This window comes from Prionailurus viverrinus, chromosome B4, assembly GCF_022837055.1.
Source record: "Prionailurus viverrinus isolate Anna chromosome B4, UM_Priviv_1.0, whole genome shotgun sequence".
Taxonomy (NCBI): Eukaryota; Metazoa; Chordata; class Mammalia; order Carnivora; family Felidae; genus Prionailurus; species Prionailurus viverrinus.
The window spans coordinates 76591837-76606017 of NC_062567.1; the positions used below are offsets into that span (position 1 = coordinate 76591837).

The 14181-nt window shown below is 43.1% G+C and overlaps 1 protein-coding gene across 4 annotated transcripts in view; it reads right to left on the reverse strand.

The window, feature by feature from the left end:
• CSAD (cysteine sulfinic acid decarboxylase) overlaps nt 1-14181 on the reverse strand; it is a 32100-nt gene that overhangs the window by 16319 nt on the left and 1600 nt on the right. For 2 of the 4 annotated variants that reach the window (XM_047865387.1, XM_047865386.1), the window contains exon 1: nt 2406-2693. The exons of the other annotated variants lie outside the window; for them this stretch is intronic. In XM_047865387.1, coding sequence (XP_047721343.1) covers nt 2406-2427 — 22 coding nt within the window. In that variant the 5' untranslated portion in view covers nt 2428-2693. Of the gene's footprint in view, nt 1-2405; nt 2694-14181 lie in introns of those variants that run through there. 4 annotated transcript variants of the gene reach the window in all.

Genomic DNA, 14181 nt, shown 5'->3' on the forward strand with positions numbered 1-14181 from the left:
ACCTTGAAAGTGGGCAGGAGAAATGGGATTGGCAAAAGTGGGGGGTGGGGGTGGGGAGAGGCATTCGGGGACAGGGGGCTGCCATGGGCTAACATGGGAACAGAGTATGGAAGGTCAGTGAAGGCGCCAGGCTGGCTGGAGGGAGATCTGCAAAGATGATATGGGAGCAAAGGCAGGGTGGGCAGGGCTGCAGGATGATGGGGAGGCTTGAGTGCCACCTAGGCCCAAGGATCTGGATTTTATCCTGCAGAAAACAGGAGGCCATTGAAAGACTCTGTGGCATGGAATAATGTGATGAAAGTGACGCTCAGAAGACCAGTATATGGCACAGGGTTGCAGAATTAACAGGGCGTTGCTGCAAACCAGGCAAGAAGTGATCCACATTTGAATAAGGGTGGCGTGGGTAGGAAAGGATAGAGGAATGAGGAGGTCAGCCCAAAGTGCTGATGAACTGCTAGAACAGACAGCTAAAGCCTTGTGATGGGCTCCACTCCCAATGGGAGAGAATGTTCGGAGAGATGGTCAAGGAGAGAGGGGAAATCCAAGGCTTAGGAACCCTCGCCCCAAATGAGGGGGCGAGAGGATCCAGGAAACATGAAGAGGAACCTTCCTCAAAGTGGGATGCTCTGACATAATCTGTCAACAGCTGCTGGAACCCTGCACTAGTTGAAAACACAGGTTCAAGGGACCGTAGTGGTCCCACCCTTAAACTTTCCCTCAGCAGACTGGGTTTGGGGAAAATAGGAGAGCTGACCCAGGCCTTGCGAATGAAAGAGTCAATCCTTCATCAATGTCACTTTAGCTCTCCTGACAGGTGGCAGCTGTGGGGTGTTTGGGTGGAGAGACTTGAGGGAGAGAAGCAGAGGAAGACAGCACTTACTATATGCCACACTCTACTTAATATGTATTATCATCATCTTTGCAACTGTTTAGGGTAAGTTTATTACCCACATTTAAATTTTTTTTAATGTTTATTTTTGAGAGGGGGGTAGGGACAGAGAGAGAGAAGGAGACACAGAATCTGAAGCAGGCTCCAGGCTCTGAGCTGTCAACGCAGAGCCCGACACAGGGCTCGAACCCACAAGCAGTGAGATCATGGCCTGAGCCAAAATCAGACCCTTGACCCAATGAGACACCCAGGTGCCCCTATTACCAACATTTAAAGGTGAGGAAGAGGTACCTCTAAGATTCCAGAGGTACTATGTATATCACTTGTTGAGATCACGCAGCCGGCATGTGGCCAAGCTGGGTCTGAACCCACGTGTGTCAGGCTCTGAGGCCCCTGCTCCTAACCATTATGCTCAATTGCCTCTCACGCGGCTCTCTTGGGCACTGAGTTTGCTGTGGTGCAAAGACCACTGGGCCAGAAGTGAGAATGCTTCAGGGCCTCAGTTTCTGTAAAATAAGGGGTTTTCAAGACAGAACCCCTAAGGCATCTACTGGTGTTCACAGGAGCTCAGTGTGGGTAGAAAACAGGTTGCCAGGTTTGTAAGGAGGGAACAGCTGGTGAGCAACGAGAGACCCCTGCCAGGAGGGAGGCTTTTCCCAAAGCTCGGAAGAGAGGGTCTACAGGGAAGACTGTGTGTGGCCGCCTTCCCAGCACCTGCTTTACCCATTCCACCTCAGTCATGGCTCAGAAATGAAAACTGGAGGTGAGGGCTCTAGCACTCCCAGTTTCCTCCAGGGATAAACGGGGAGATGAGACATCACTACCCTTGTTCCCCATACGCAATCCTGCCCTGGGAACCTTAGAGAGGGAAGGGCCCCTGCCTGCAAAGAGTTTTTCTTTTTAAAAGGAAGAAGGACAAAAGCAAAGAAACATGAATGGAGTTAGGAACAGGGCCTTAGCCCCTAGCTGAGAAGATGGTGGTAGGAACAAGTAGCGTTTGTTAAAAAATTCACAAGTTTCTTCCAATTTCATGGGATCTCTAGTCCATCGACTCCTCTAACCATCAACTCCCACACCTGTATTCCTTTCACTTTTGCAACCCAGATTGTATGTTCTGTCGTTTCAACCACTCTTTGTGCAAAATCCTCAACTCCCCGGCCCTTTGGTGCTTCCACCAAATCCACCCGGTGAAACCCCACTCCAATCGGCCAGTCCTTCTCTTACCAAATCCACCAGGACTACTGGATTCTGCTAGTAAAAGCCACCCAACCATTCAAATCGACATCGCTACAAATTCATGGTCTCCGTGCTCATTCCGATTAAACACAGCAGGTTAAACACCTACGTTTACCGCTCTTCCTTCCTGAAACTGCTAAAATTGCATCAGTGAAATTTTAAAGCCGGGAGAATAAAGCAAATGAGAAGAGAGACAAGAGGTGAGAGATGTCATTAATCATAGACGATAGAAAGCAGATGAGAAGTGGTAACTGGTTTAGCAAATGGCAGAAAGTCAAACCAGTGTGTCCGCAGAAGGCCATGCCAATGGGAAACGAGCTGGTTCTTGGGGCAGAAGCCCAGAAGGGCTCAGGAATTAAAAACACCAGCCATCTTGGAAGGCAGGAAGGAGTTGTGTAAGTTTGTGTAACGAACAGTTAAACCCGCACTCTCCTCCCCCAACCTGTTCAGCCGGGAAACTCTCCTTCTTTCCCCCGACTTCCAAAGAAAGCAAGAGATTTGTTTTCTAGAGAAAATGAAACAGGTAGGGTGGGACTTAGGGAGGCCAGGGAAGCACAGCAGGTGAGTATGAGGCATTGCACTGAGTGGAGGAGGGTGAGAAGGAAGTGACTATCACATCAGCTCCTTTCTTCTAACCAGCATTCAGAACCAGTGGCCAGGGGTGAGCCTTCTAGGGCCAGGAGACTAGAGGGTTCCTCTCCAGAGAAACTGACCTTGATAGCCCCAGAGAAAAGATCTCCTGACGCTCTTATCTCAGTCTTCACCTGATCACCCGGTCAGTGGTGCCCACAAGTCAATATGGCCTACCCACACACTTGGGCCTTCTAATACGCCTGAGTGCCTCCCTCTTCGATGGGAGCGGCCAGCCAGCCAGAGTTACCAGACCCTTGAGAAAAGCCCCTAACCTGAACCACAGAGGTAAAAAGACAAACTGAAAAAAGGCATTTGGTGGAAGAAGAGAAATGCAGGGAGAAGAAAGCCTCAAAATTTCAAGAAGATATTGCATTCATTAAAAAATAGGTCGCCCTCAAAAAGGAATACTCAGAGAACATGAAGAAGCTCTAGGATTTTAAAAATATGACAACTGAAATGAAAAATTAGAAATAAAAGGAAGCCAAGAAAATCACACAGAAAGATAAAAATATAAAGGGATGGATAAAGAAAAGAACTTTAGATCAATCCACAAGGCCCAATAGTCGAGTAATAAAAGTTTCAGAAATAGACGGGGGGAGAAAAGGAGGAAGGAAATCAAAGACATCTGTAAAGAACAGAAAGATAGATTAAATTTTTTTTTTACATTTATTTATTTTTGAGAAAGAAAGTGAGACAAAGCATGAGCAGGGGAGGGATAGAGAGACAGAAGGAGACACAGAAGCTGAAGCAGGCTCCAGGCTCTGAGTAAGTGGTCAGCACAGAGCCTGATGCGGGGCACGAACCCACGAACTGTGAGATCATGACCTGAGATGAAGTCAGATGCTCAACCGACTGAGCCACCCAGGCGCCCCAGAACAGAAAGATAGATTAAAAGAATCCACTGAATGACCAAAACAAAGACAGATTATAATATTATTTTAGAACAATGGGGGATCTGAAGACTTCCAGAGATAAAACAAAACAAACAAATACACCAAAACCAGGTCATAGACAAAAGACAGGAGAAGCAGACCAAATCAAATACCTCCAACACAGGAGAGAGATGAAGGGAATCCCAGGGACTGTAATGAAGGCAGTAACCATATTCAGAGGATAAAAGCACTCAGTTTTGTGTTATCTGCCCTCTGGATACCTCCCCCCCTCCCCACCGCCTCCAACTTCCTCCTTCTCTTCTTCCCTTCCTTCTTTCAGTATTTGTTCAGTATCTAGTATGTACCAAGCACTTTGGTGGCCGCTAGAGGTACAATAGAGAGCAAAAGACCATAGCCCTAGGGGAACCTGGCTGGCTCAGTCAGTGAGTTCAAGCCCCATGTTGGGCATAGTGCTTACTTAATTAAAAGGGTGGGGGATGGAAATGCCATAGCTCTGTCATGAAGCTCACAGTCTAAGCAAGGTCACTGGTGAGCCAACTCTCATGCACAGAGGTGGTTTTGTTTGGCTTGTATAGTATGTTTTGTTTGTTTGTTTACATAATCTCTAGGCCCAATGTGGGGCTCGAACTCAGGACCCCAAGATCAAGAGCCACATGCTCTGCCAACTGAGCCAGCGAGGTGCCCCTGTTTTAAAACTTTGAAAAGTGAATGGGGCGCCTGGGTGGCGCAGTCGGTTAAGCGTCCGACTTCAGCCAGGTCATGATCTCGCGGTCCGTGAGTTCGAGCCCCGCGTCAGGCTCTGGGCTGATGGCTCAGAGCCTGGAGCCTGTTTCTGATTCTGTGTCTCCCTCTCTCTCTGCCCCTCCCCCGTTCATGCTCTGTCTCTCTCTGTCCCAAAAATAAATTTAAAAAGTTGAAAAAAAATTAAAAAAAAAAAAACTTTGAAAAGTGATTGACAATACTATAACTTCCAGCTCCTCGTGAAAAAAATCAGAAGGCCTGGCAATCATCTGTAGTTGGAGTTGACCCTTTATTATTATTGCAGTTTTGCATTCATGCTTTCTTTCCGATTTTTATTTTTGAGTAAGCACTATATTCAGGTAGTTCAAAAATCAAAATATATAAAAAATATTAATAGTGAAAAGTCTAATTCCCAACCATTCCATGTGCCCCATTCCCCCTTCCGCTCCCACAGGTAACCATTTTTAATAGTTTCTTGGGTAATCTTTCAGAGTTTTTACTGTAAATACTAACAAATGTGACTATGTATTCTTACTTTCTCTCTTTTCACACAAATGATAGCATATAATCACTGATTTGTATCTTGTTTTCTTTCAGTTAACAATATATAGGTGACCTTTTATCAGCATATATAGAACTTCTATATTCTTTTTTTAAGTTTATTTATTTTGAGAGAGAGAGAGAGAGAGAGAGAGAGAGAGAGCAAGTGGGGGAGGGGTGGAGAGAGTGATAGGGAGAGAGAGAAGATCTCAAGCAGGCTCTGCACTGTCAGTGCAAGCCCAATGCAGGGCTCAAACTCTCATATCGCGAGATCATGACCTGAGCCAAAGTCGGATGCTTAATCGACTGAGCCACCCAGGCGCCCTATTCTTTTTTAAATAGAACAGCTTTATTGAGATATAATTTACATGTCACAAAACAAACCCCTTTACATTGTGCATTTCAGTGGTGTTTTTTATATATACGGTAACAAAATTGTGCAGCCACCATCACTAATTCTAGAACATTTTCATCACCCCAAAAAGAAACTCATCAGTGGTCACTCCTCATTCTCCATTTCCCACCCCCTTATACCTCCAGCCACCACTAACCTATTTTCTGCCTCTACACATTTGCTTATTCCAGACATTTCATATAAATAGACGCATACAATATATGATCTTCTGCGACTGGCTTCTGTTACTGAACATAATGTTTTCAAGGTTCGTTCATTTTTGTAGCACATAGCGGCTACATATCGGAACTTCATTCCCTTTTACAGCCAAATAATCCATCACATGGATATACCACGTTTTATTTATCTATTCACCAACTTACGGACCTTTGGGTTGTGTCTACTTTTTGGCTATTGTGAACAGCGCTGCTGTGAACATAAATGTACAGGTTTTTGTGTGGGCACATGTCTTCAATTTTCCGGGGTACGTAGCTGGTAGTGGAATCGCTGGGTCGTATAGTAACTCTGTGTTTCACTTTTTGAGGAACTACCAAACTGCGTTCCAAAGTGCCAGTACCATCCTACATTCCCATCAGTATTGGACAAGGGTTCCAATTTCTCCAAATCCTTGTCAGACTTACTATTATCTCTTTTATTTATTTTTTATTTTTTATTTTTATTTTTAAAAAAAAAATTTTTTTAAGGTTTATTCATTTCTCAGAGACAGAGAGACAGAGGGTGAGTGGGGGAGGGGCAGAGAGAGAGAGGGAGACACAGAATCAGAAACAGGCTTCAGGCTCTGAGCTGTCAGCACAGATCCTGATGCGGGGCTTGAACTTGTGGACCACGAGACCATGACCTGAGCCGAAGTCGGACGCCCAACTGACTGAGCCACCCAGGTGCCCCTATTATCTCTTTTATTACAGCCATCTGCATTTGTTATTTTGATAAGGATTGCCAACTTCCGGAGGGTACCAGTATATGAAAGTGCCTGTGATCTTGGCCTCGGTGGCAGAGTATGCCTATCAAACTTCTGAATCTTTTTAATTTGAGTACAATATGATATCTTAGAATGGTTTCATTTTAGTTGAACATCTGCATTAGTCAATTTTGCCGTGGTAACTAACGGCTTCAAAATCCCACGGGCTTGCAACAACAGAAGTTTATTTCTCTTTCATGGTTTACATTGGTGGTGGGGTTGGCTCTAGTCCTGACCCACGTGCCTTTATTCCACGATCCAGCATGAAGGAACAGCCCCTATCTGGGACACGATGTTCTCATGGCAGAAGGAAAGGAACAAAGGCAGAGAAAACCACGCAACGACTCTTAAAAATTCTGCTCATACCTGGCATATGGCACATCCGCTCATATCCCATTGACCAAGGCAAGCTCACGGCGATGGGTGAAGATGTAATCTCTCATCACAAGGTCATGAGACATAGACCCTTAAAATTTTGCACTCTGTTTCACCTCAGTCCACACCAGCCCACCTCACTCATCTACATTGCCTGCCTGGCCCTATAGATATCCAAGTTGAAACCACTGGTCTAAACGCTTCCTCTCCTTTTCCCTCAAGGATACCCTCTCGGTTATCCCCTCACTTCTTCAACTCTCCTTCCTACTACTTCTTTCTCACAGCATTTTAAATAGCTTAAACCAAGGGGCGCCTGGGTGGCTCAGTGGGTTAAGTGTCTGACTTCGGCTCAGGTCATGATCGCATGGTTCATGGGTTCAAGCCCCCGCGTCAGGCCCTGTGCTGACAGCTCGGAGCCTGGAGCCTGCTTCGGATTCTGTGTCTCTCTCTCTCCCTGCCCCTCCCCCACTCGTGCTATCTCAAAAATAAACATTAAAAAATAAATAAATAAATAAATAGTTTAAACCTCACACATTCCCACTCCAGCCGCCCCCTACCTTCCTAAAAGGGCTGTCCCCACTCCATCTTCATTTTCTCTCCTCTCATGCTTTCCTCAGCCCACCACATAGCTTCCACCTTCAAAGCCACCAAGAACTTCCAAATCCAATGGGCACATATCACCCTTATCCGAGCAACATTTTCTTTCACTGGCTCCATTGGATTACCACCAACTGTTTCTCAGTTCCCTTTGCATTTTCACCTTCCCCTGGCCCTCCCTGAAATGCTGGAGTCCCTCAGGGCTCTGTCCCAATGCTTCTTTTACCTGTAATCTGCACCACTCCCTAGACAACTGCATCTGTGCTTTGGGCTACCTCCTGGTAGCTCCTCCATTCCAGACCTCTCTCCTGAGTCCACGTCCAGGAAGCCGCCTGCCCAACTTAGAAGTCTCATGGGCACTTCATACTCAGTAGCTCCAAAACTGAACTCAACATCAGCCCTCTCAAATACACTCTTCTTAGGTGTCCTGGTTTGATGAATGGCAACCATCTTCCACTGGTTACTCAAATCTAGATTCTGACTGTTCTCCTGCCTCCTCATCCTCGACTGATTTTTTTTTTATTTTTCATTTAATCCTCAAATATTGTCACATCTTTCTCTCATTCAAAAACATCAGCATCACAGTAAAACCTGGATAAAGCTTCACTTTTTTCCTATGGGCTATGTTGCAAAATTCCTTTCCTTAAAAAAAAAACACCTTAAGGGGAAAATGATGACCTTCTAGTGGAGAAACCTGGTGGACCACCTTACCCAAGATTCAAGGCAACATCACCAATAATGGGATAGACTGACATACCAGCCCTTCTGATGTGAGGCATTGAGAAGCACTCAACATCACTCATGTCACATTTCTGCCAAAAATGCATAACCTGAATTTAATGGTGAGGAAACAGGCATATCTAAATTGAGTGTAATTCTACAAAATAACTAACTCGTTATTTTCTCTTTTTTTTTTCATGTTTTTATTTTTGAAAGAGACATAATATGAGTACGGGAGGGGCAGAGAGAGAGGGAGACACAGAATCTGAAGCAGGCTCCAGGCTCTGAGCTGTCAGTACAGACTCTGACATGGGGCTCAAACTCACGAACTGTGAGATCATGACCTGAGCCCAAGTCAGACGCTTAACTGACTGAGCAACCCAAGCACCCCAGTAACTTGTTATTTTCAAAAATGTCAGCATCGTGAAAATCAAAGAAATATTGAGGAAATGTTCCAGAAATAGAGACATTACAATCAAAAGGAATGTTTGAGGGGCACCTGGGTGGCTCAGTCGGTTAAGCGGTTAAGTGTCTGACTCCTGATTTCAGTTCAGGTCATGATCTCTTGGTCATGAGATCAAGGGCCATGTCGGGCTTAGCACAGAGCTCCGAGCCTGCTTGGGATTCTCTCTCTCTCTCTGCTCTTCCCCCAATCCTACTCTCTCTCTCAAAAAAAAAAAAAAAAAAAAAATTTAAAAAGGAATGTGTGAACTTAAATCGGCTCCTGGATAAGGAAGAAAAAACCTGCCACAAAGACCATTATTGGAACAACTGGTGGAAACTAACTGTGCATGGCATCATAAATATTAGTATTCGGTCAGTGTTAAATTTCCTGAATTTGATCACTGGATTGTGGTTATGTAAGAGAATATTCTTACATATGCGGAAACATTTAGCAGAAAAGGAGCATGATATCTGCAACTTGCTCTCAGGTCAGAAAAAGGCAACACTTTATGTATCTATAAACATTTTTAGAAGAAGAACAGCTTTATTAAGATATGACTCACATACCAGGAAGTTCACCCTTTTAAATTGTACAATTCAGTGGGTTGTTTTTTTTTTTAGGATATTCACAAAGTTGTACGTCGTTCACATTTTTAATTCCAGAACATTTTCATCACCCCAAAGAGAAACCCCATACCTGTTAGCAGTCATTCCCCATGCATTTTTTAAAGACTTTAAAAAGATGGAAAAAGCCTTCAAAATATTAATAACAGTTATTCCTGGATATTGGAATTATAGATTATTTTCATTTTCTTTTCTAAATTTTTTTTCACGTTATTTTGAGAGACAAGAGAGCATGCATGCACAACAGAGGAGGGGCAGAGAGAGAGGAAGAGAGAATCCCAAGCAGGCTCCCACAATGTCAGCACAGAGCCTGACATGGGGCTCAATCTCACGAACCATGTGATCATGACCTGAGCCAAAATCAAGAGCAGATGCTTAACTGACTGAGCCACCCAGGTGCCCCTATTTTGATTTTCTTATACACCTATACTTCTAAAACTTTATATGATAACTTATTACTTGTGTAATTAAAATAAAGGTTATTATTATTATTTTTTAATTTTTTAACGTTTTTTTTAATTTTTGAGACAGAGAGAGACAGAGTATGAACAGGGGAGGGGCAGAGAGAGAGGGAGACACAGAATCTGAAATGGGCTCCAGGCTCTGACCTGTCAGCACAGAGCCCGACGCGGGGCTCAAACTCACGGACCGTGAGATCATGACCTGAGCCGAAGTCGGACGCTTAACCGACTGAGCCACCCAGGCGCCCCGGTTATTATTTTTTTTAATGTTTATTTATTTCTGAGACAGAGAAGGACAGAGCACGAGTGGGGGAGGGGCAGAGAGAGAGGGAGACACAAAATCTGAAACAGGCTCCAGGCTCTGAGCTGTCAGCACAGAGCCTGATGCAGGGCTCAAACCCACGAACCTGAGATCATGACCTGAGCCAAAGTTGGACGCTCAACCAACTGAGCCACCCAGGCGCCCCGTAAAATAAAGGTTATTTTTAATCAACAAGAAAAATTAAGGAATTTAAGGAGCAGTAAGAACTCTAAAATATAAAAAATCACCAGGCTCAAGAATGGCCCTAGTACCTCACATGGTTTCCCAACTCCTTGATCCACTATCATTAAAAAGGTCTAACTGGTCACAAAGGTAGCCAGCTATATAGTGCTCATTTCTATTACACAACCCAAAAGGCTCTCAGAGAGAGGAACGAGCTCAGCTAGTTCAGCAAACACTGACTCAGTATCTGCCTGGGGGGCTGTGTCTGCCCTGTGAGCTCCAGCTGACAGACCAGTAGGGAGGTGGACAGGTAAAATAAAGGCTCACTTGCCACAATAGAATGGAATGCTCACAAGGAAAGGCAGGGCTGGTTAATTCTGCTCAGATTGGCCCAGGGCAGTCTTCAAAGGGAAAACGTTCAGGTCTTAAAGGCGATAAAGAGCTGGTGCAGGAAAAGACTAATCAGGAATCTGTTAGGATACTATTTGAATAACTGATAGGGTGGGCCTGAGCGCAGAGCAGCGCCAAAAAAGTTAGGGAAGTCACGAAGGAGGAGGCCTGCCTGTGGGCAAAAAAGACCAGGGCAGTTTCTTAAAGCACTTTCTGCCAGGCTAATTGTTAGAAAGTGACAACACCGACCTCTGTACTGTCCACCTGCTAACAAATCCCATGGACTCAATACCCACATCCATAAAGGCACCAATTCTCTTTATATGTACAGTGATTTCTCTGCTTCTAGATTGTAAAGTCCTGGGGGGTTAAGGTCTTATCTTTAAGGAAAGCACTAAATACAAAACAGGCACTCAAAAAAAAAAAAAAAAAGATAGTTTTCATCTTCCCAACTCTCCACTCCCTTCCCCCAAGGGCTTGCACAAAGGCACTCAATAAACATTTGGATGAATAGACCAACTATTACCTGATACTGAAGAATAATGCTGCATTCCACTCACATTTTATTTGCATAGACCAAAAATCTGTATTAATGATAACTTAGAAAATTTGCAAAGGGTTTTCTTCTTTCTCAAAGCCTTCTCATCTATGACCTCATTTGATCCTGGCAGTAGTGCCAGAAATTAGCCGGAAAGGTATTTATTTATTCGCCCCAGCTTTCAAGATGAGGACTCTCAGTCCAGAGTTAATTTGTCCAAGATTACAAAGGAGACACGACAGCAAGCCTAGATCTCTGATTTTCTGAATTCTAGGCTAGTACCTCTCCCACTACAGTATTGGTTACTTTTAGGTCTGGCATTTCTAAATACCTCTTACCATACACAAAAATAAACTGCAGCAGAGAGAAAGACAAAAGCTGAAAATATACAACTATAAGAATGTCAGAAGGAACTGTGGGGAGAGACTTTTTTTTGTAATGTTTATTTTTGAGAGAGAGACAGAGTACAAGTAGAGGAGGAGCAGGGAGAGAGAGGGAGATACAGAATCCAAAGCAGGCTCCAAGCCGTCAGCACAGAGCCCAATGTGGGGCTCGAACACACACACCAAGAGATCATGACCTGAGCCAAAGTCGGACGCTTAACCAAGTAAGCCACCCAGGTGCCCCAAAGAGACTCTTAACAATAGAGAACAAACTGAGGGTTGACAGAGGGAAGTGTGTGGAGGATGGGCTAGATGGGTGATAGGTATTAAGGAGGGCACTTTTTACGATGGGCACTGGGTGTTGTATGTACATGATCACTGAGTTCTACTCCTGAAACCAATATTGCACTACATGTTAACTGACTAAATTTAAAAAAAAGAAAAGAAAAAGAAGGAACTACAGGGAAATATTTTTTTAATCTTGAGATAGCATCAGAGAAACCCAAAAGCTGCAGGCAGATTTGACTATGGATAACTTCTAAAATTCTGTATAGAGAAAGACACCATTAAAGTGGTTAAAGATAACTCATGGCTTTATCCCCCCATTATTTTACCCACTCCATGTTTTCCAAAACAATTTTTGCTCTCTTTGCAATTATTCTTTTCCATCAAAAATTTAAAATCAGACTAAGTTCCATGCAAAGTCCTGTTTTAATTAGAACTTAACTTAATCTAAGGCAAAAACTTATGCTGTTACACAAGTGTTTCTATTCACAGACATGGTAAAACTCTTCATTTAACTAAGGCCTTTTTGTCTTTCACTAAGATAGTCTGGTTTTCTTAGTATATGACTTGTAGTTTTCTGTTAAACTTATTTCTAGAAATGTAATATTCTTGGGGGCACCTGGGTGGCTCAGTCGGTCAAGCATCCGACTTCGGCTCAGGTCTCACAGTTTGTGAGTTCAAGCCCTGAGTCTGGCTCTGTGCTGACAGCTCAGAGCCTGGAGCCTGCCTCAGATTCTGTCTCTCCCTCTCTCCCTGCCCCTCCCCCATTCATGCTCTGTCTCCCTCTCTCAAAAAGAAACATTAAAAAATTTTTAGAAATGTAATATTCTTACTGTGAGATTATTTCATTTTTATGATGTTATTGTTCTTATATTTGATATCTACAATTTTTGTTTGTTAACCTCATATCTGGCCATGCTGCTAAGCTCACTAGTTTTAGTATTTTGTCAATCAATTCCCTTTCTAGATGAATATACCACATGAAAATAATGAGACTTCTCAATGTCCAGGAGCTCCAGTACAATATTAGCTTTGATGGTAAACATTCCTGTCTTATTCTTATTTTTGATAGGAGATTTCAAATATTTTCACATAAAGCATAACTTGCTCTAAAAAGGGGGGGGGGGCTGAAAGACAACTGAAAAACTAAGAGAAAGGATTTTAAATGCATATAACAAGTAAAAAGTTAATATAACTTAGAAAAGAAGCAACAGAAGTTGTCAACTCCAGTATTAGTGACATGCAAGTTTAAACGATGAAATTACTATTTTTCATCTATCAAATTGGCAACTGGGCTGAAAATTCATAGTATCCAGTATTGCTATGTTGTAGGAAATGGAGACATTCACACGTGGTTCTGAGTGAGCATGTAAATTGTTACAAACTGAAATTCAATTTTATAGAATTAAAATTTTAAATGCACATATCCTATCTACAAATCTATAAGCACAAAAGGATACCTATATAAAGATATTCCTTATGGCACTGTTTATAAAACAAAATAATGGAACTAACCTAAATGTTCATCAGGATGAGTCTAGACAAATCAAAGTACCAATATAAGTTGGAATTTTATGCAACAACTGTTAAAATGTTAAAGAACTTAGATGTCTACAATGTAGCACTTGTGTCTTGCACTGTAGGTGCTCAATAAATATACTCTAGGTGAAAAAAAAAAAAAAGTTTTGTATGAACATAGTAAAAAGCCTGGAACGCCTGGCTGGCTCAGTCCGTTAAGCGTCCCACTTTGGCTCAGGTCATGATCTCACTGTCCATAAGTTCGAGCCCCGCATCGGGCTCTGTGCTGACAGCTCAGAGCCTGGAGCCTGCTTGGGATTCTGTGTCTCCCTCTCTCTCTGCTCCTCCCCATTCATGCTCTGTCCCTCTCTGTCTCAAAAATAAATAAACATTTAAAAAATATATAAAAAAAGAAAAAAGCCTGGAGGTGTATTTGCCGAACTGATAAAAGTGACTATCTCCAGGAGCATAGGATAGAAGAGGAAACATAACATTTTTTGCCTTTTATTCTTTTGTGTGTGTGCACTTGCCAAAATAAATATGAGCTAATTTTTTTTTTAACTAAAGACTCATTTCTGATGACGTTTCTCTATGTTATCTCAATTTTACAAGTCTAAGAGCACCAAGGTTTGCGGTCAATGGCTCAAAACATGAAGTGCTCAGGGAAATGAAACCTGTATTATACAAATAGTTGGGAATTCCTTTCTTCTTTCCTAATTTTTTTCTTTTGATATCTCAATTAATTCTTCTAAACTCACAACCGGATGGCACCTACAGCAGAAGCTGGGACCTAAATCGAATTGACATTTCCTTCCATTAAGTACACTTGACATAGTCCATCTTTAGCGGGACCTCTCCCGAATAGCTAAAGTTGGGAGATTTTGAAGACAGGCTCCAGTTTCCATTTTCCTAACGCCGGGCCCAGGGGCCACCCTGCATCACCAAGTCTCTAACGAAACTAGTCTACTGAGGGAAGTCCTATGGCTTCTTCCTCCAGGCGAGGAGACTAATGTCAGAAGCTGGAAAGTCTGGAATGAAGAAATAAGCGGTATAAGGT